The sequence below is a fragment of the Xiphophorus maculatus genome, chromosome 13 (genome assembly GCF_002775205.1).
Source record: "Xiphophorus maculatus strain JP 163 A chromosome 13, X_maculatus-5.0-male, whole genome shotgun sequence".
NCBI classification, from domain to species: Eukaryota; Metazoa; Chordata; class Actinopteri; order Cyprinodontiformes; family Poeciliidae; genus Xiphophorus; species Xiphophorus maculatus.
The window spans coordinates 22,482,561-22,505,778 of NC_036455.1; the positions used below are offsets into that span (position 1 = coordinate 22,482,561).

Here is a 23,218-nt window from a genome sequence, read left to right on the forward strand (position 1 = left end):
TGTGTGCTTTTTTTTTTCCTGTTTTCATGCAAGACCCATCTATAGGCTGCTGTTCTACCTCTTTTTATTGCCTGAGTCGTGTAGGCTGGTTCAGTGGCAACAAACGAGATAATATATCATCTCTTCACTTTCCTCTCATCTGACTGTGGTGTCTTCAGGCCACTAAGTGACTTAGCAATATTTAACATTTTCTATTATTAAAGTAAACAAACTTATATATCGAAATATTAAATTATTTACATGCAAAATAAATGCTCTGGACATCTACTATCATTATCTAGCAGCCTGCAATAAATGTACCCTGGTCCTACAGGTATGCTTATGATGTAATGTTGTTCTTAAAGGCACAGCTCAGTATAATAATTAGTCATGAAACGGTCCCATTTAATACACTAGGTAAGAAGTAGAGGTTTCTTAAAGGCGTGGCACTCTGACGTCCGGGGAATAAACACACGCACCACGTAGTCGACTTAAGTGGAAGCAGTCACGTCTTCCTCGTCTTTCTCGTCTGGCTTCCCGCCCTGTCCTGCACCGCCCACATGGAGGCTCAAAACTACTGTGTCATCATTGTAACTCAGACCGGGGTGTGCTGCGTTCAAGCGATCCGCTAAAAAAATGGACTTAGTGTACAAATTCAGGAGTTTTGGTAATCATTCTGGATTAGTTTGATGACTGTAAAAATGGTTACCTTTGATGATCAAAATTCTTCAAAAATAAAGAACAAATTGCTTTCTATACTTTCAAGGTAAAGGGCAAAACAAAGCAGTTGTTTTTCATATTTGAGTGAAATAGGAAATACAATCTATTGTGCCAAAAATATTGGAATTTTTCATTTTTGTATTGTGTTACACACTAATTATTTGTTTAGCCAGCAAAAAAAGTTAACATTGCTCCTGTAAATGAGACAGTTTATAATTCCCTAACAAAAATTGTGTCAAAATGCTTTAAATTCAATACACTTAAAATTATAGACAAAAAAAAAACATTTTAAATGTGCACAGATTAAGTACATTAATCAAAGATATATGGCATCCTAGACTGTTAAAATTGAGCCAATGCAATTTGTATTGTTCCTTATAAAACACTTGGTGTCCATACATTAACAACAACTTCTAAGATGTAATTTCTCAGTTAAATTCTTAATTATTATTAAGAAAAGCCTCCAATTTAAGCTCATTGTCAGCCAACCACCAGAAGCATTATGTTTTTTTTATGGTGTTCACTCTTCCATTTTGCTTTCTATATACCTTATTTGTTAACAAATGAGCTACATGAACTTCTTTTTTTTTCTTATTGAAGAGTCATGAAGAGGTTTAAAAAATCCCCAAGTGATGTGATTCCATTTTCTTGGACTAGCTTCTATTAACAGATTTATTAAGAGCAAAACAGCATCCAGAATTGACTGTAATCTAAAGATTTTCATTGCAGTTTCTCAGAAAGCAATTTTATGAAGCAATAAACCACTGTTGTTTTGGCGTTGTGTCTTTACAATTCTCATTCTAGTTGGTTTCCCACAAGCCACCAGGGGGCCGGCAACGGCAATAAGCGTTTAGAACATAGTCAAACAATAAGGTGCCAACTTAACCTCTGACCTGAAACCACAGCTGGGATATGTATTTTGCTGGTAACCTCTGACTCAGCTCTAAACAAATTAAAATGGGATCTGAACTTAAATTCTTGCTCTAATACAGAAACTTTCTTGGGTTTTATGATGGTTCCTAATTTTTACTCAGTTGATTTTTCATTCAACATACAAAGCATACAAACATGTCAGCCTTACGGTTTTCGGATGGATGCCAAAACAAAGGAATGACAAAAACAGCTGACTGAGCTGAGATCAAAATTTACTGGTGAAAAACAATGTAGTTAATGTTGTAGTAATTTAACTATTCTTCAACTTTACTTAATATGCTAATTATTTTTAATGGATAATATCTAATATGTTACAAAATTGTGTTTAATAGTGTGACAATTTCTTCTGGAGCACATTGGTTTCTTCCTCTTCTCAAATGATTATGTCCATAAAAAATGTGCGTTTTCTTTCTCATGAGTGCACAAGAATTTTATTTTATGATTAAATGAACATTTGAACAGCTAAATATCCATGTTTACTGCTAAATCAAAACACAAATGACAGTGCTGGTGTGGACGTTCAGTTTGCACACCTTTCAACGGGCCTCATTATCTTCAACATCATATGACTGTTTTATTGCCCACATCAACAGTGTATGTCTGCAGGTGCGAGGAGGAGCTGTGATCTGTAGCTGTGATATTGTGGAATTATATTACGTGTTTTTGAGGACAGATGTTTTTTTATCCTCACTACAAGGTTGATAAGAAATCATTAACAGCTAGCCTATTTGGGTCAGCGACCCATTTTTAACTATTAACAACAGGGCAGTAAAGTTGGCAACATAATTAGTTTTGGCTCTAATCGGTACATTTTTTCCAAAGCAAACTGCCAATCATTAATTTTAAGTTATGATCAGGCAATCCAGTGTGGTTAAATCAGTGGTAACATTTGTGTTACATGTCCTCAGGGTCACCTCTAAGATACCCTTTTATGTAGTTTTATAACTGCAATCTACATGTTCACTGTATTGACGCTTGAATATTTGTTTGGATGGCTCCCGTAGCTTCAAACTGTTGTTTCATCTGGAAGAGATTCATGCTGGGAAAGCAAATAATGCTAATATCCTGAATAGATAAAAACGAATGAGCAGTGTTTATGTGGCCATATTTTTCTGAAGCAGCAAACAATGAGCTGCCCTCCTCAACCATATTCAGTTTCCCTTTTTGCTAATCCATTTCCCAGAGTAATTCTTTGACCCTGCTCCAGTCATATGCTGCCATTGTAAAAATAAAGTACTCCTGCTGTCCTTTGTAGAGTTTTATGCTAGATGAAATAATAGAAAAATACAATAAAACTGGAGTTTTTTTTCTCCAGGTTTAAAAATGATTTACCTCTACAACAACACAGATTTGTTCGGCTGACACTTCTCTCTTCAAATTGTTTGGGCTACAGATCACCAATCTGAAAAAATTCCTGCTTTCACAGAGGTTGTCTTATTTGCGTTTAGCCATTAGTCATTTTATTAGCAGCACCCGTGCGCTCAGTTGTAAACTTTTTCACACATCGTTTTTATTTTCTTTTGCTGTGTTTTTATTTAATAAATTAAGACAGTGCTGTGATTTGTCATTCTCTTTATTTTTTTCAATGCTTCAGGTTAGATAGGATCAATTTTAGCACCTAATAAAAACTATATTATTTTTATTATGTTGTGTTTTTTTTGACAACCTTGAACTGAGGATGTGCTTTCCTTCCACTGTAACTTTTAAAAAAAACAAATTTTTATCAGCAACCCCTATGACCACAACCCAAAAATCCAGATGACAGTGTCCAATATTTACACATAAACAACGTATTTTTTGTTTTGTTCCCCCAGGGGAAGGGTGGGTAAAAACAAGATCCCACCACAGTTTAACTATGTCACTGACCACCATGGTAATTAATTTCTTTTTCCTTTTATTCTGCTCAGGTTAAACAGAGATGTCATCCAAAGGAATTAAATAGTTCTGACCAACGAATGTCTGCTTAATGTTCCGCAACCGTGACTCTGAACAGATTTCAGTCTTTTTCAGCCCTGGTTTCAGTGAGGCGGTCTGACCTCACATATTTCACTCTGCAATCAAAAGGGAGACTGCTTGGGTGCCGTTTCCAACTTAACTACTGATTCAGCTTTATCAGACGAGGCTGACTGTTGCTTCTTCTTGGAATGTTTTGCTGATGTCAATCATTGAAAGAGGGATGAAAACAAACATCTTCCTTTTTTATTGAATATTCACAGAATTAACAAGTGGAGGCTGGAATGCAACAACCAAGGCAGAACATAATCAGAGACGTTTCTGGACGTGTATCCATGCAATGGCACCATGTAAACAACCACTGAGAGTGCTTGTTTAGCTTTTGATGTTTCTGTCACCAGTACCCTCTGTTCTTTGGCATGTTAACCGTGTCTATACTTGGCAGGGGCGATAAGGATATTAGCGCTCCGATGGGGAACTTGACGAGCAGTGACCGTGGCTTTCAGGAGATTAGGGTTAGCTCCGGGGTAGTCCAGTCACTGTTTGAGTGGACTACTCTTGTCTCCTTATGCAACCTCCAATGAGCTCACTAAGGTGAATGCACTTGGATGCCTGGGTGGTGGTCATTTTATTTGCCCTTAATCATTTACTCAATGCACAACTTGCAATGCGGGGCACAGCACACCATAGTTTGTACTTTGACAGTGTGCAAACAACACTAAGCGTACTTTAATTTGTTACTAGTCTTGTGTAGAGAGATGTTTATTGTTTTATAAGATATTAATACTTTCACGGACATTGTTTGTCTCGCTCATCTGATAACGTGTCAGCTGACTGACTCTGTGAGCCTGACCTGCAACATGTGACATGGTCAGTTTCTGAATCAACAGGCCCCTGGGCAACAACTTGTTAAAGGTCTCAAACTTGTTTGCATTTCAGAAGTCAGGAGCAATAAATTAGACATCATCAGAAACAAATTAGCACTTTATAAAATCGTTATGTCTTTTATGTCCCCATTGCCATTCCAGATCTCTTTAATGTGTTTTATAGCCAATGAATATGTGTTTCTACGACCTGATTCTGGTTGATAATTTTTCCTTTGTCATTGTTTTGGAACTCTTTTGTTGGTGTTTGAAACCACAAGACTTTGTTTTGAGTAAATTTGGGCATCTGCAAAATTGTTTTGAGCAAATTTAAGGTGGAATTTTGAGCCGTTTTGTGATTGCTCAAAACATTTGCTAAAGTAAGCATTTGCTCAGTTGCTCTCTGACATTTGAAACAAATTTTTGAGTATGCCTCCAGCTTGTTTTGAATCTTGCTTGAGCATCACAGTAGAGTAACCGATCAAATCCGACCTTGAGGCTTAAGTTACAGGTCATCAAAGCTTCTTTGTTGTTGCAGTTTGAGCCAATTTGAAGCTATATTGAGTTAATGTTTTACTATCATTAAAATTACACATCTTTGATGTGTTTTTGAGTCAAGTCATACAAAAGTTTATTGCCATTTTTTTTATTTTAGTGTCTTTGAAATGTCACCTTGTTGTTTGAACTGTTTGCCATTGTGATTAATTGTGAGCATATCTGAAGATGAGTCGCTTGAGTCAAATACTTTTAAGTTTCTTTTAGTTCTTTTACATTATTTTATATTAAATTTGGGCCTCTTTATATGGACTATTTGTAATTAATCTGACTGTAATAACCTGTGGAAAAATTGTTAAGGTGCTCTTAGCCATTTTTTGCCATTTTATAATCTTTCGTGTCTTATTATTAGTTATTTTGTCACTTCTTTTGTTTTGTTTGCGATTTACTACAAATTTTTATTATTCTATAAAGCTTGGTAATTTAATAAAATTGTGTTAAGTTGTACTTAATAAACCACAGCAAATAGAAACTAAACTCAAAGCTGCGTTAGTTTTGTTTCTTAACTACATTGGCTTAATGAGAAACAACTGTCACAGAGAGACAGTAATCCAGAGAAACCTTCGTTTCCTGGGACCTGATCCATGCAGGTCTAGTCAGTAACCTCTCATTACTGTTTTTTCTTGTAGCAGTGTCTGAGAAACAACGTTTCAGTTTCTTTCAAGCAATTGTATTGATCTAGTCAGTAGAAATACCCTCAAGCTAGCACCTAAAGTTAATTTAATCTTTGAAACCTGCAGTTCAAAGACCAAGCAAACAAACTGTGTTATTAAGACTTTACTGGTCACTAAACACCATCGTGTATCAGACACATTACAAAGCCTTTTTTGATAATAAGTAACAAGCTTATCAACATCAAGAGAATAGAAAGCAGTCTTATCGTAGAAGTTACTGCACCTTATTAAGACAATCAGCACTGAATGCAGGCCAGGCTGAAGGAAATTTCCAATCCAAAAGATCCCTTTATGAGCAGGTAACAAGCCTTTATTTATTCTTTGACCCACAATAAGGTGTTGTGAAAACATAATGAACACATTTATAGAAAATATCTTGAGTACTATGAGAAATTTATATCTAAGTGATGCATAATTTATTCTTAATTAATGCAGAAAAATGCTTTCTTCTCCACATGGAAAGCCTTCCAAAACATGTCTAACCTTCAGGAGGCAAAGCTTGACCTCAAGCTCTGTATAATGATTTATCTGGACAACACAATTCTGGAAAAACTTCATCTTTCGGTTAATAGCAAACAGTAATGGGAAACATTCACCATCCAAAACCCCAGACAATGTCGGCTTGAGTGCTGTCATGAATATCTCAAGAGAAAAAAGAAACAACGCAGACTTTTCTTTTTCAGCAATAACAAATAGACTTCCTGTTACACACCTCTTACTACGTGACCTACCAACACAATACTTGTCATGTGTGTCTGAATCATACACTCCTCGTACAAGCCTCTTGCATCAGTGTATTTGACGACTGGTTCAATCTAGCTGGGAGACACAATGAAACTAGAATGGGCGGATAAATCTCAGGGGTTAAATCTCAGGGGAAAACCAGATTTTAGGACGCGGCAGATCGACAGGTTATGTTTAGGACGAATATTACTGCATAGCAGCTGCTGTCGGGATGGGTTCAGACTCTCAGAGTTTCTCATTTAATCTTTTATTTGTCTTCTCTGTTTGCAGAGAATAACAGTAGACCTTTGGCGTGAACTTAAAAAAGCAAACATAGATACACTTGTTCACCCCCCCCCCCCCCACCCCCCACCCCCCCCCACTGGCAAGAAACAGGAGGCACATTAACTTTTCAAATACCTGAGGAGAAAAAAGACAAGACTAACAGAACAAGAAATTAAGAGAATGCCTTTGTCTGTTTAGGATTTGTATATTACCGATGTTCATGCACATCATATGAAAAGGCATTAGCTTTTGTTTCCCTGTCAGACAATTTTATTTCTGCTTCCAGTCAGCTAGGATTACTGGAATCATTTCTACTGGCTAAATGTCAGAATAATAAGAGAAATAATATTTTAGATTTTTTATTTTATTAGTATTTCTTCAAATTCAGAAGTTTATATAAACCTATTTGAACTGTATAGGAAAACACAAATGAATATGTTGTGGCTTTGTAAGGTTTTGATAGGTTAATTCACAATTTGAGTCAAATAGAGGCCAAGCTGTGAATGTCTTACAGAATAAATGAGCCAAACACATCAGGAACATAAAACTTGACCCCCACAGGTAAATTAAACCTTGGTACAGTCTCCACATATCAGACGGTACCATGTTTATCTGTTGAAGCAATTAAATTGAAGCGCAAATAGTCTGAAAACATCCAGCAACACATAAAGGTCAAGACGAAGCATTTACAAAATAACTTCCAGCGTCTGTGCAAAGAAAGTTGTGGAATTATATTTAAAAATAATAATAATAATAATCTTGTGATAAAAATAATTGCAACTTGAATTTTTTTTTAATTTTACAAAGTGTGTCACAGTGCAAACTTAGTATATGTTCTGTCTTTCCTGCACTTATAAGCCAGGCTAAAGTCCACCTGCTTTATCAGGTATTGTGACATCCTGCAACCCATGAATGCTCCATTTAGTTCTGTCAGTCTGCAAAAACCTGTGAGTCATAATAATAGTTAGCTTCTAGTTATGCAAAATCACCAAATTAAATAAATCTAAATTTTTACTCGTGCTTTTTTAATGTTTTGCCATGAATTCTTTTAATTTTTGCAGCCTGTAGTGCCTTGTGAAGTGATATATGAAATTTGCCCGGTGATTATATCCGCCTTCGAATGCTCCCATTGTCTGATGTGTTCCTAGTGAAGGCCTCGCATTACAACCAAACACTGCGCCTATTGTGTCCGGACAAGGACCTTTCACACTCCCCGTTGCCAATACTAGGACTTCTTGGCAGATTCTCTGCGGCGTTCTTGCAGGTGTGGAAATTTCCACGCGGAGTCCTAAACTGCATGGTGAGCTTAGTCGAGAAGTAAAGGGATTTAGGCGGTAAACAACTTTTTTTTTTCTTTTACAAATGCTGGTGTGTGCTTTTTCCAAAAAGGCCAGATCTCAGGTTTCTGATGACCTCTGCGACCTTTGTTGTCCAACTGCCAAACCACCGATGAGGGCATCGAGTGCAGGCATCACACTGCCTTGCAATAATCACATTCTCAAGTTTTGGTTCTTTGGCCACCTCTACAGGTTTCCTTTCCCTGCTTTTAGCATCTGATTACATTTCTTGTCCCTGTTGAAAATGAATGGATCCCCATAGCATAATGCTGCCACCAAAATGTTTCTCATGTGTTCAGATTGATGTGCAGAGCGAGGTTTTTTTCTTCCCAACTGTAACTTTTGCTTCTATCTGACTAGAGCACCTTCTTTTATAAGTGTGATGTGTCTCCAATGTCAAACTTCAAATAGCTTTTGATACATTTCTTGCAAAAATTGCCCTTGTTTTCTTTTATTGAATGCTAGACTTGCAGACATTACAACTAGCGTTTGTCATATCTACAGATCCTACCCACTTGCTAGCTTTATAGTTAATTCTCTTTCCATTTTTAGATGATGGATTGAAATGATGCGTGAGATGTTCAAACCCAGAGGACAATGCTTTATAACCAAAACTTTAAGATTGTATTGCAAACAGGCCTGTATTTTTCAATAAGGAAACATCTGAGGGCAGTTGGCTGCACTGGATTTTGTTTAAAGGTGTCGGAGTTTAGAAAGTTAAATACAAATGCAAGCCACACTTTTCAGATTTAAAAAAAAAAAAGACAGAAAAGTTTGTGGGTTTTAACGTAAAACGTGGAAGAATATATAAGAAAGTAATGAATTTGAAAAGGATGTAAGTAAAGATTGGAAAGTGACTTGATGGTACTTGTGAAGGTGACAATTACTGTCCGTGGAACATCTGGAGACCTGAGCTGCTTCTGTAGCCTTCAGCTGATGAATACTTCTGTTAGACAAGAACAGCAGGCTGAGAAGAAAGGGGGAAATTATCCAAGGGTTAGGGAAGGACTTCCCTTTGTACAGACTTGCCTTGGCCTCAAACTGAGGTTGATGTCCTGGCTGCATTCCTTGCAGTCGGCCCCTTGGAGCCACAGCCTGAAACACTTCTTTTTTTTTTTTACAGATGTCAGCTGTCAATACTGCAGGAATGCACTTCCTGGGAGTTAGCCTGGGGTTAATTCTAGGTCGCAAGAGATGCAAATAAAAGAGACATGACATTTTAAGGAGGGGTAACTCTAAAAGTAGAAATTTCTCATACTTTAGTGTCCAAACTGTGATGAAAAATCAGCACATTCCCATTTATGAAGCTATCTTTAAGTTATGTTCCAAGTTAGAAAAGTTAAGAGTGCAACACTAACGAGTAAGAGTCACTTTTTTGAGCATTTTTACTCAGCAAACCGCTGGAACAATCCCCTCAGCTGTTGCCCAATAGACACAACGGTGCAAGGAAGTGGGCAGGGCCGCACACTCCCCCCACCAGGCTTTATAACATTCCCCCTCACATCCGCCTTGCATACGCTGAGCGTTGTAAACAAAAGCAGGTCTTCTGCCACAAGACAAGGCTTAGTTTTTGTGGACTTTTTTTTTTGTAGCTGGGTGTTTGACTCGGGACAATCAGAAGTTGAAGCAACAGGTAGGTTTGTGAAACCGAATATATTCAACTTTTAAAGGGGAACCCAGCGGCGCTTTCTCGCTGTCTCTGTGTGGGGGGTTCGCAGCATGTCTGACCACGCTGGGATTAGTTACGCGTAAAGCGAAACTTTAGCATTTTCACGAGTGTGCAATAATTTTTTTATTTTGTCCTATTTATGCATGTGTTTAGTAAGTTGCATGCACAAGTCGTGTTCTGCGTGTCTTATTTAGGAGATAAATAAATAAATAAAGTCATATGGTTGATCATCTGCAGCTTGCATATATATATATATATATATATATATATATATATATTTTTTTTTTTTTTTTTTTTTTTTTTTTTCTTATTTTTCTGCAGGTGAGGAAAAATAAAATGCACGTTGCCTGTTGCAGAAACACGCTGAAGTGTTTAGGACCCTTCCACACGTGTCACTAGAGGCGTGCGCCCATCCAGAAAATACTTTGAATTTTTGAAATTCTACAAATGATATGGGATAAGACGCATTGCAGTTTTCTTTTTTTCTATCAAGCCACAATATTAAACAAAACAAAAACAAAGCATGCTTGTGGGTTAATGGAAACTGAAGTGCTGTGGCTTTACTGCTTAAAATATACATTAAAAGATGGATTGAGAAGCTGAATTTCCACGTTGCATTATATAGATTCACAGGCATTTCAAATGTTGACATGGAGCTTAATCTGGTCTTGTGTTGTGTGTAATAGATTATTGGACTGACCTCAGAAGTACTAGTGAGTTGTGGATCAGGAGGACCCATACCACAAAAACACCAGCTGTTGCTGTCATGTTTCCTCCTCTCTTTTTTGTGCTTATTTTAGGGCCTGGTCAACCCTTAAGTGACCCTATTGATAAAACAAAGTCCTGAATGATTTTTTTTTATCTGTGATTGTCTGAAAATGTAGGTCTTCAGCAGCTTAATCTGACAGGCCCTGCTGGCGCTTCAGTTGCTGCTGAGACCCGTGCTGATATTTCAGAACCAGGGATTTGACAGATTAAGTGAGTTCCCAAAGATTAGAGAAGCAATCATTGTTTCCGCAGATGGCTTTGTGGATGTCAAACAGTGCGAGGGCACTTCACTAGCTTCGTCTGCTCCAAAACTTTGTCACGTTCCTGAACTAGTCGGTACATGTTGGTCTTATTGAAACCAACTTGTGCTCAGGGTCTTTATCTGTAAGAGTTTGAGCTGGTTGCTAACTCCAGGTTGTTATTTAAATCAGTGTTGTTGTTGCTGTTATCTCTGGATTTAAAGTGAGAGCATTGATGTAATAGTAGTTTTCTCCATGGAGCTTAACCACATCGTCTAAGTAAAGAGGGAGAATAATTTTTCTTATGAAAATAGCCCCACGTCTTAAGAGTTTTGCGTTAAAAAAACTTCACCATGAATGTGCCTGTTGAAGGTTTGAAAATTCGCTGCAGCGCTGGCTTTGGTGCGTCTTGCTTTTTAGCACCACATTTTAGCTCATCCCAAACACACATCCTCCCACTGTTTCCTGTTCATGATTGCGTAAGACACTTTTACTACAGCCAGACCAAAGCAGTTTTGAGGGAAATATTTTTCCTCTAAAGTTCACTATTTTTCAAAAGTCTCCTCCCTCGACAATCTGTGGTCCAATTATGAATCTCAAAGCTGAACATCAAGAAGACATTAAAGAGTTTGCATTGGAGAGTTCCTTTCAGCAGCGCCACAATACTATCCCTTCGAAGAAAATGTTAGCACAAACAACACAAGTGGGAGGTAGCCAAAAGATTGTTGTTATTTAAATTATTTTTAAGTTTCTTTCCCATTAAAATATTAGATGCACCAATCAGGGTTTTATTGGCCAGTACTCATTTCTGGCTTCCACTCCAAATGTAAAGCAAACCAAATAATTGGAGATGCTTGATTTTTCTGGCTTTTTTTTTCTTGCTGTTTTTGACTTTTTTTTATTTCCTGAGATCTACAATACATAAAAGAGGAACAAAATGTGCGGTAGTTTCTTTATGGAAGTGGTGGTAGAAATTGAAGGATTACTATTCCTATCTCTCAATGATAGATGTCCCACCAATAAGAGTTTCACAGGGGGATGTTTCTGCTGATGCTTTTGTAGACTGAAAATGGTGGAAGTTCGTTTTGTTCCATTTTCAGTAAATAAACTAGTTGATTACCGTTCACAGCCGGTCAAGGGGAAAAAGTTGAGGTTCTACCAATTGTTGACCTTTGGGTGCTACTCTATGTTGCATGGTTCTTTGTTGGCCAGGTGAAGCATACACTAAGCAAATCAAGCAAATTAACAGGTGGTGGAAGAAAGGATGAAGTATGGCCTCTTTCTTGGCTAATTTATGTCAGTTCTGTTAGTAATTGTTTCATTTAGCTTTTCCTCTAATACCTTACCGCCCAGAAAGGAAGCCCTGAACAGTTGTCTTTTCTTTTCACTGTGGCTTTTCTTTCTCACATGACTGAGGAATCTTAGCGGGGGCCGGTGTCTTGAACTCTTCAACAAAGCTCCTGCAGTGCAGCGGTGGTCCTGTTTTGGATCGCTGCAGACAAATGAACCTGTTGTTCGACACTCCTCTTCATCTGGCTTTGGCGCTGGACTGCTTTAGCAGTCAGAGTAGCATACACTAGCACTGTGTGTGTGTGTGTGTGTGTGTGTGCACGCCTGTGTGCTTTGTGGGTGTTTTCTGTCAGACCACTATATATGAAACTTGATCAATCACTATCTCTCTCTTTAATGGGAAACCTTATAAGTTCTTTTTTTGTGCGTTAGAGCTTGGCTAACTTTCCGAATGCACATTGTGAAAGCACATTGTGCCAACCTGGAAAAAGCAAACACAGCCAGAGCAATCGAAAGCTGGGGAAAGCTCATAGAGATGGGTCAGAGGGTGGGAAGTTTTGCTGGGAACCAGGGTGTCGGTTGCTTCCTGTGAATGTGGATGAGTCCTGGTCAGTCCAGCCTCCCTTCAGCTGTAGAGAAAAGAGAAATGGCTCGCCTCTGGCTCTCAGGAGTGACCAGACAAGTGTACAAAGAATCCCCTTTAAATGGCTAATTTGATTTGCATGCAGAGTCGCAGCCTGCATGTTCTCTACTCCAACAAAGCAGCATGATCTGCATGGCTCCACTCCTTCCTTGTTTTCTATTCAGTCTTCCTCTTTTTATACTTGCAGTGCTTCAGATAAACACTGCTTTAGTGTTGTGAAATTCATCCGCTCTCGAATGCCAAATTCTTCTAGCAGTTCTGACGATGACAATCTTGAGTTCAATATGGTTGATTTCAAGTGAGCTTAAGAGGAGGGGGGTCAAAGTCACTGGGATCTCATTTCCTCCTCCTCTTTCAGTTAGATTTCCTCTTTTTCTGCCAGTTGCCTGAGCGCCTTGTCGACCAGGTTTCACACTCAGTCCGTCTATGTTTGTAGTGTGGGCTGTTAGGTGTGGTCCCTTACATGATCCACACGCAAGTCACAACTGCAAGTGTTTAGAGGTTGTTTTTTTTAAAACATTTTTTATAAATTTCCACCTGAGGCTGTGTACTGTAGTACAGAAAAGAAAAACGCACACTAATGTTCAAGTAGTTATTTGGCAGGGTGAGAGAGCGACTATTCTAGAAGCTGAAGAACAATCCGAAATTCCTTTCATGTATTATCTGTTACAGAGCTGTACTTTCTTGTGAAATATTAGTTTCAGAAAACCTTGAAGTTCACATTGAACCTTTTCTAATTATTCTCTTCTCTGTCATTCCCCAGACTCTGTAGCTATCTGCAATGGATGACATCAAAGTTGAGGCCAAACCCCTGTTGGTCGACAGAGAACTACCGGTATGTATGCCGAAAGCCAATACATGTTTATGAACACATATTTTGAAAGTTAGGTCTTGGCATGGTATACGCCAAAAAAAAAAAAAACAACAACAACCAAAAAACAGTTTTGTGGCATTTGCTCAAAATTTTTAATCAAAGACACCTATGATGATTTAGCCTGGAGTCTCAAATTCATTGAATCACAGCTGTCTTGGCAATATTGCAGTGTGAAATAGTCCCATCAAAACGCGCTGCTAACATGCAGTATTTGGCAGGCTGCTTTGTTTTTATACTTCATGCCCCCAGGAAAGGGCAATCTGGACTTTTAATGGCAGAATTTTGTGGTACCTCTACAAGTGACATTTGGAAAGCATTTCAAAATTACACATCGCTGCGTAGAGTCAGAACTCCACACATGCAAATTTGCCATGATGGTTAAAATGTAGCCTTTATAAATGGACTACTGTCCACCAGCTACTGGAAGTGGTGCCGTTGTACCACTGAGCTGCACACAACTACACTCATATTAAGTATGTTAATATTTAATGTTATTCTCAGTTATTCCCTGCTGTCAGTTATTTGTTTTGTTACACTGTTGTGACAACAGTCATCAATTAGTGTGATCTTGATATTTTTCCCTGATTAAACACAATAAATGCAGATCCCTGACTGTGATAAATGTTGGCTAATTTCAACAGATTTTTTTTCACTGTTTTTTGTTTTAATATATCCTGCTCTCCTAGACTAAATACTTAAAAATATGAAACAACAATTATTCCTATGGCTGCTTACATGACATAACTTCTATGTACTCTACTTTTGATTCCAATGCATAAGCTTCAGCAGAACTACAGAGTTAAAACTCCTCTAAGTTTAGTGTTCTTATAGAGTGACGGTCTCACAAACTGATATTAGCTGTGTAAGTTGTTGCTTATCTGTTTAGGTTATAATTCTGCAGTCAGCAGCTTAACAGGCAATCTTTGAAAACATCACTTCTGGATGGCAGTCCATCAGTCTACACACATTCGTGGTGTTTTCCCATATCATGAATGTCATTTTTATTTTCCCCCTTTTGCCACAGAATATGTTATCAAACAGTCAAATGTGTCTTACAGCCATCTGACCAGCTGGGCACTGCAGCAGATGTAGGCAGGGTTATGCTTTAGCAGCTGGTGTAGCTAATCTCATTTCTAGATTTGATTGGACTGCTGTATGCACATCGGTCAACAAACCTACAGGAATCATAAGGCTACATTTCCTGAAACTTGAAGGGGTAGAATACGGTCAGAAAAAACTCAAAATTATGCTTTTTTAAAAAAATTATAAATTAATGGAATCCCATGAAGCCAAGTCCATTGGTTTGTCAAGTCCAAGGCATTTCAGAATCTAAATAACTGTAACTTTTAGAAAAATTTTCCTTGGAAAATGCAAAGCGAATCTCAGTTCGCATTCTTTTTTTAAAATTGAGAACAGACTATCTGTTGTCAGTGATGAATGTAGCAGTAAAAGTCAAACTGCATTCATTGACAGGGTTAGGCTCTTGTGAAATTCAATTAGTTCTTGTAATTGCATTAAGTTTATCCTTTCATTAACCTGTTCTCTCTTTCCAGGGCCTGAGAGAGGCTGTACTGCAACTTGTTGTCAAGGTACGGCTTCACAAGCAGATTTATTGCATTACTACTCTCTCTAGCCAAAACATGTTTTTTTTTTTTTTTTGCACGTTTAGGTTGCACTATGCTTTATTATTTCTTTTTTTTCCCCATTGTGTGTGGTGCCTGATATGAAGGGTAATCATTCCCATTCAGTGTCAATCATCATTAGCTGTAAAGTTTTATCCACCATGGTTGGTGACTTATCTTCTCTTCTGCAGTGTTTTTGTTTCTAGATAAATCTAATTAAGGTTGTACTTCATTCAGCTACTGGAAGTGATGAAGTCTCTTTTAACTACTGTACATCTGAAAAAGAACATGCACCTGTGCTATTGTGTGTGAGGTTATATCTGCACCAATGCAGCTTTTCAAATCCAAAATCCTTCTTTTTGTAAAAAAGAAATCACTTACAGTTGGTGTAGTAGGACCTCACTATTTTCTTCATTCATTAAAATGAATTCCTGCCGGTTCAGGTGTTAAATCCGGAGTCCCATTGGAAAGTGTTTTTCTGCCCTTTGGCCCAATTTGGACCTTTCCCCCCGAAAAGTTCATATTGACTGTATGAGCTTGTGCTGTCTCTCAGCTCAGAAGTTTGTTTTAATGAGACGTAGCGGCTCCCAGCTGTTGCAGAGCGATGAAGGAATGCTGCTCTGTATTATTTTTCTCTCCTAAAATTAGAAACAACATCACCTTCAGTCATTTTCCCATTGGCTCAATGCCGACTTGCAACATTCTCAGGTGCTTCTCTTGGACCTTTGAGACCCTTGCAAATATGGGAATTGCCCTCATGAGGGGGACGCTCTTATGCGGGGCAACTCCCTGACTCCTGAATTCCTCTGACTTGACTAATTGATTGGGTCACTAAGAAGTATCTAGGCCATACATCTGTGGTGACCTGATTGCGATAATTAGTGACCTAGGATTAGTGAAGGGGACGACATCATGCTGTTTGGTTCCACGTCGCTTGCCTTTGCGACAAAATCATTGTCATGCAGCTGCATTTTACTTCTATGGATTTAATAACCATGTCTGGATAGGCATACGCAGTTACAGGTGTGCAGTCATCTTCTTGCACATGTGGAGGGATTATCCCGCCTTTGTAGCCTACGTGCCTGAGCGGCCCCTGCAATGGCAGAGGGGACGGGACAAACAAGATGTGAGGATTCCTGTCACATCCTGTACATGGGATGTACACACTATTAGAAATTCCTACAATGCTGCACAATTTGTACGGTTATTTTTCATAAAGTAGTCTTCAACTATACTAATCAATATGACTTTTTTTGCAGGCAGATAGTTGTGATTCCTTTCAAGACACATTTTTAATCTCTAGGTTACCTAATTTTGCTCTCCTTCATATTTTATAACTTACACTATAGAAATAATATTTTCAATAAAACTGCCCCTTTTTTTGGCTCTTTAATTTTGTAAAACACAGTTTTGTCCTGTTTTAATACTATTAATAGTCTTCACTTTATTCCTGATTTAGACTTTTTTCCAATGTATTGGTGAATAACGGTAGCTGTCAATCCTTTATATATTCCTCATCTACCATTTCTGATGATACACACATCTTTACGCTTGTTCCGTTCCCTGACTGATGGCCCTCTCTGCCCGACACCGCCTGATCCAATTTAAGGATGTCTTCATCTAGAATTAGCTTGTTTTGACCAGCCCGCAAGGCACCCTGGGAGGCTGTGGAGCTTAAGGCCGGTCAGTAAGCAGCAAGGGTATAAAATGCAGCTTGTGGCACAGGGCTGAACAACTTTAGAGGCTTACCAAGTGTTGAGATCTGTAGCTCGGAAGGGAGTCTGCGTTGTTGCATTTTTTTTTTCCAACAGCGAGCGGTGTTAGCACTCGAGTCCTGCAAACATGGTTCTGGAGGATTCTGATGTGGAAATGATCGTTGCTGAAATTGAAGTCAGCGTGAGTAAAGTTTATTGAGGCTGCTAGTGGATGGCATTGGTATGAGTCTCCATATTTAGATGCGTTTGACTTACTTTTTTTTAAGAATGGGTAAAATTTTCACAGCCTGGGGAAGATTTAAGCAAAGTGGCTATTGGAATATAAATTATGTGATGATTTCAATCAGTTTCTAGAAAATGTTTTGCCTTTCTTGACACTCTTCTTTCACTTTTAAGAGCTTTGGCTGGCTTTAAGAAAAATACCTTTTTTTTTATGTTTGTTTGCATCTATAGGAACACGATGTTGAGACTCCTCACGGAAGACTCCACTGCACGATGAAGGGCTCTCCCAAAGGGGACAGACCGGTCATTCTTACCTTCCATGACATTGGCCTGAACCGTAAGCCCTGCTCCTTCCTCAGCTTTATCTGAGTGAAACATCTGTTGTTCCTAAAGCCAGTGGGGTTCTTAATGACTGTGCCATGTGTGATCAGATTATCTACGCACAGTAGGAATGGGTCGGAATAAGATTCCCATGATATGATAACCTTGAGTAGCAGAAGAACGCCAAGATTTGCTCATGTTTAAAAAAAAAATAATGTAAGCTCTTTCAAAGTAATTATTTTGCTTACTCTGTGCTTCAGAAACCTGGGGAAAACTTTGATAATTTTTTTTTGTTTCTTAAGCTTTAAACCTTAAGAATGATGTGGTAGAAAATGTAAGTAATTCTGAAATTGTAGCTTTTGAAAACCTTTCCTTTGTGTGGTCACTGCCCCACATATATATGCTTAATTATTTAAACTCCATTGCATTACTGAATCTTAACTCTCCCATCTTTACTTATTGTGTAACTGGATACTCCCTTTTACTTCTTCAGAATCCAAGTCCCGCCCTTATAAACTCCTGCTAATTTGCTTCTTTTTTTTATGTGCAGACAAAGCTTGCTGGGACCCGCTCTTCAACCATGAGGACATGGCGGAAATCATGCAGCATTTTGCTGTGTGTCATGTCGACGCCTTGGGGCAGCATGAAGGAGCCAACACCTTTTCCACTGGGTGAGTCAACACACACACTGTCTGTGTCAGGCAGTCTGTGACCTTTGACTGGGTGCAGGTAGATGGATGGATTCCTGCGGATGTACTTGGGACATCCTGGTTTAACATGTGTGTCGCTAGGGCAGGCGTTTATCTCTGTAATCTCTTGCTTTGATGTTGGTGCTTTGGCCCTTGGTAACGCTATCCTGGCATAAAGCTGAACTGGTGGTGTTCTGATAATGAGCAATATAATGTTATAAGCTTAACTATATATATATATTAAAAGTTTTCAATTGTTCTTTTTTTTTTAAGGTACGAGTATCCCTCTATGGACCAGCTTGCTGAGACTCTCCCATTGGTGCTGAAGCACTTTGGGTAAATTGAACTTCAGTTTCCAAAGAGCCTTTCACTGTTTCATGTAAGGAATTCTCTAACCCGTTGTTCTAACAGTATCCACGTATCTCTATGCACCGCAGCCTGAAGAGCGTCATTGGAATGGGCATCGGAGCCGGCGCATACGTGTTGACCCGATTCGCCGTAAGTTCACACCTTGCTCTCTCCCATTCACACTCCATAATTCGGGTTTTAATTAATCTCAGATTAGCAGCTAATGTGTTTCTGCCTTCTGCTTATTTTGGTCTCAAAAGGCCGCTTATTACCCAAGCTCCCTGAGCCACAAAAGCCTGAGGAATGTAGCCGATCGGCTCAACTCTAGCACTTTGTTCAAAAGAAAGTCTCTGTGTTGATGGAAGACTGTTGGAGACAGCTTTTAACTCCGTATTGGACAGAATAGTTCAGATTATTGCGTGGCTGAATTTACTACATGCATAGGACTCGCATTTCTAACATTGAAGACCTGAAATGGATCTTAATTAAAATTAGGCAGCAACATCTACATTTCCTAAGTTTAAATGACCAAATGGAGAGACTAGATATTTTGCGCTCTAAAACAGAATCACTCACGATCAGTTCATTTTTCTTTTCCGTTTTAGCTGGACTATCCAAATATGGCGGAAGGTCTCATGCTCATCAACATCAACCCGTGTGCTGAGGGATGGATGGACTGGGCTGCCCACAAGGTAACATATTGAAGAACAGCAAAAATGTCAGTACATCTTGACTGTTGATGGTAGCTTGAACAGAAACCTGCATCAAACAACAACGAGTTAGCCCTGTGCAAAACCGATTTTACTCTAAAGAGAAACAGGGATGGGGGGTGTTTATCAATATTGTGAGATCTCACACCATAAGATCTCATTGCACATCTATCAATGCAAGATAATTGTTAACTTTCTTTGTTATTTACATTGTTTTTCTGTCTAATTGTAGATCAGTGGCTGGACCCATGCTCAGCCTGATATGATTATTACCCACCTCTTTGGAAAGGTACAGCATTTCCCATTTCTATATCTGTAAATCTCAAAAGGCTTCTAAAATGGTCATGAATGAGGATTCTAAGTTTAACATGCAATTTTCGGTTCCTTTATAGGAGGAGGTCAACCACGACCTTATCGCTACATTCCGCCATCATATCTTGAACAACATGAACCAGTTCAACCTGCATCTCTTTGTCAAGGCCTACGAGAGGTAATAGAATAAGACTTCTGTCAAAGGTTTTAACAAGTCAAGACGCAGCTGATTTTCTCATCCTCTCTCTACAGCCGGAGGGATCTGGATATTGAGAGGCCGGTCCCTGGATGTAATGCTAGAACTCTCAAGTAAGCATAGGCAGCCTCCTTTTCTTTAATTGTGTGGTTAAGGACAAAATAGTTTGTAATATTGGTCAACTGATTGTATTTTCTTCATCCAGGTGCCCTTCTCTGCTGGTGGTCGGCGACAATTCTCCTGCTGTGGATGCTGTGGTGAGTTCAGGCCGGTCACTCATTACTTTGCTGGTGCTACAGATAACGGCCTGAACGTGCTTTCCGTCCACTTCTGTCTTCTGTTGAGGGGAGAAGATTTGCCAGTTTACGTGTTGCATTATGGCAACATTTGAACTCGACTTGTGCAAAAACATGGTTCTAGGAACAAAGATCAAGTGACTCAGATTAGATTTAATCTCCTAAAGTCAAGAGATTTGAGTTGCTGGGTTTACTCATAGCTTAGGAATTGTCTCAAATCCCCTAACTGTTTATTTATATAAGCGCTAAAAGCTTTTACTGTCTTATGTGCGGTATGGTCAGGATTCCTGGGAAGCTTTATAAACTGGTCTTGTTTGTGCTTGCAGGTGGAGTGCAACACCAAGTTGGACCCCACAAAAACAACCCTCCTTAAGGTGAGAGTTTTGTCCAGTCCCCTTTGTTCCACTCACGTCCCCACTCCGGACCTCCCTGCTCCCCTCCCATATTCTCGTTAAGATTATAATAGCCTTGATGGAAACGCTTCAGCTGATAAGTTTCCAGCGGGTCAGCACTTACTTGGTGACATATTAACCAGCGCTGCCACAGCTGAACATGTCCTTGCATATGCACTTTGCCTGTGCAATCTGCATCAGCTGACCTACTTTTGGTCGCCTTTGGCAACCTTTTTATCGGCTGCACCAAAATCAAATGGCTGCTGAACTGAAAAATAGATTCACCGTCGAAACTCTAAAGTAGCACAATTGCGAGGGACAAGGTGGTAAAATGGGTCATCTTGGGTGTCTTTTTTATGGCAGGTATTGACTGCTTCTGTTTTTTCTCTTTTCTTTTCCAGATGGCTGATTGCGGAGGCATGCCCCAGGTTGACCAGGTGGGTTCTCTTGTTTTTCAAATAGAAGTTCCTGTTGCAGGGCAAACTGGCTGTGGCTGGATAAGGAGTGCATGTAGTCTGTGTTTGTATGTGTGCGTGTGGGTGGACAGTAGTGTAAGAAGGTGGCATGTAAGAGCATTAGGAAGAGGCAGATATGGACTACAGTCGTCAGGTTTTAATCCTGCTCACTGAGCTACACCTGCCTGTAGCAGCTGTCATATCTCTCAGTAAGCTGCTGGAGGGAGAGATGGAGCGTGTTGATGTCTTATGTAAACTGAGTGATTATTTATGACATGGAGACTGATTATCTGTGTTTCTGCTCCTCCCTGCAGCCTGGAAAGCTGACAGAAGCTTTCAAGTACTTCATCCAGGGAATGGGGCACAGTAAGTAATCAAAGTTTTGGGTGTTTTGACATTTTTAGGTGTGTGATGAGATGAACTGTTCTGAAAGCGTTACTGACCTGACCCTATCTAAGGCGCCTCTGCCATCTTGTGGTGAGATGAAGAAGTTTGTGCTAACGGGTCATCTTGTTCTCTCTAAATGGTTTGCAGACCTCATTTAATGAACTTAAGTCTTAAAAATGTATATTTACATTATGTGGTTTAAAGCAAAGGCTCCCACTTAGAACCACTTTTTATATTTTCAATGTTATAAAAATGAACTGGAATGCCACCTGATGTGTGAACCTAGAAGGTTCTTGGTAGCCACCAACCTTGCAACAAAGTGTATAAAGGCTGCTTTGCTAGTAAAAAAAAAAAGTACTTTAGCATTAAAACATTTTGCATTTCAGTACCACAAAATTCAAGTTTCATTTCCACAAAAGATGCACGGATAATTTGGGCAGAAATTAAAAGCTTGTCATTTTGTTTTCCTTAATCAGTTCTGAATTAATAGAAATTAAATGCATGAAAACATGAAAAGCTAGATCTGTGCATATTTGTTTAGTTGCTAGAGTGTTGGAATGCATAAACTTCACAAAGCACCTTATTGGCTTCTATGGCTAATAATAGTTGGCATGGTCAATTAGAACAGTCAGTAAAGCCAACTGGGTTTTACTTTTGCAGCAAGAACACAGAAGGTGATTCTTTGCGTTCTAACTTATGAAGAAACTGTGATTAACAACTTCTTGGTTGGTTTGAATGGCTTTATTTGTAATTGGCAACAAGCTAAATCTTTAGTCGACTCCATATTCTGACTGTCCTTCTCCTTTGTCAGTGCCCTCTGCCAGCATGACCCGCCTGGCTCGCTCCCGTACCGCCTCTGGCTCCAGCATCACTTCAGACGGCAACCGCTCGCGCTCCCACACCCACGATGGCAATCGCTCGCGCTCGCACACCAACGAGGGGAGCCGCAGCCGCAGCCACACGACCGAGCACGGCCACACGGACGGCACAGCCAACAACAACGTGGACCAGTCAGGGCCCAAGTCCGCTGAAGTCTCCTGCTAAAGTGAACACCCCGCCCCTCCCACAACACCCTGCCCGCTGCAGACAACAAGAACCTCTCAAGGTCCCTTCATTTTGTGCTGCGCTGCCTCTTAATTATACACACAGACACACACACACATAGATTCATACACTCTTAAAGCAGACAGGGACACTAACATGACATATTGTGACATGTAAAAAAAAAATGCACAAAGGACTCTTGCTTGCAGATCTTCCACTGCAGCTGAGATGTCTACATTTGAAGATAACTAGAATTAAAGGTTGTGGCCAACTGTTTTTGTCGTTCAGGGACTCGTACACGTCCACCCCAACAAAACATCAGCACTCTTCGGTCAGGCAGGAGAGCAAACGGAGGCAACGCAGCATTTGGGGGACACCAAAATGGAGAATATCAGAGAAAGCTGTGGCTAAGAGTACTCCAGCTTGTAAACTATTTCTCTCGCATTTAAGCAGAGTTAAAATCCAGCATTCCTTTTGTTTCTCCTCTACTCTTACCACGTTTCAACACAGCTTTCTCAAATTTACCCCCCTGTAAATGTCTTGTTGTCTTCTCACTAATTGTCTGATCATTTACTCTAATGTTTCCAAGTGGCGTCGTTTGTGCATAGGAACAGATTAGTAGTCGTAAGGGAAAGAGAGCGAGGAAGCACTCGGACAGATGGATGAATCGTACAGGGCTCATTGTATCTGTAGCTTCACAAATTAAGGGAGAAAGTTTTCAGAATATTCTGTAAATGATCATTTTATTCAGCTGGTGTTTGTTATCTCTGAGGTGTTGGGTTTTATTTTAGTTCCCCTTTGCTCCCTTTAAGATTTCCATGCGAACCTACTGTTTGCAGGTGAAATACAACTTGAATTAAGACTGAGCATTTTTCTGAGAACATTTCATTAAGAATTAGCTTTATAATGAATTAAAATGCAAATTCACACGAGCTTTTCAATCATATATGCTTATTTCTTTAAGTTTTTTCCCCCTCCCAAGCTATATGTATGCTGATTTCTAT

At 39.3% G+C, this 23,218-nt stretch overlaps 1 protein-coding gene across 2 annotated transcripts; it reads left to right on the forward strand.

Annotated features, from left to right (window-relative positions):
* Positions 1-9,523: 9,523 nt before the first annotated feature.
* LOC102235205 (protein NDRG1) lies at positions 9,524-23,146 on the forward strand. Of its 2 annotated transcripts, XM_005797307.3 has the most exons (16): positions 9,524-9,655; positions 13,395-13,466; positions 15,059-15,094; positions 17,296-17,401; positions 17,936-18,056; positions 18,348-18,410; positions 18,512-18,572; positions 19,028-19,114; positions 19,365-19,421; positions 19,525-19,622; positions 19,697-19,753; positions 19,846-19,897; positions 20,263-20,310; positions 20,730-20,765; positions 21,098-21,149; positions 21,982-23,146. In XM_005797307.3, exons 2-16 carry the CDS (start codon positions 13,413-13,415, stop codon positions 22,212-22,214), a joined length of 1,161 nt encoding a protein of 386 aa, XP_005797364.1. In that variant the 5' UTR covers positions 9,524-9,655; positions 13,395-13,412; the 3' UTR covers positions 22,215-23,146. The 2 variants fall into 2 exon arrangements, with proteins under 2 accessions (XP_005797364.1, XP_023200199.1); XM_023344431.1 differs by lacking the exons at positions 9,524-9,655; positions 13,395-13,466; positions 15,059-15,094 and adding an exon at positions 15,146-17,023.
* Positions 23,147-23,218: the final 72 nt, after the last annotated feature.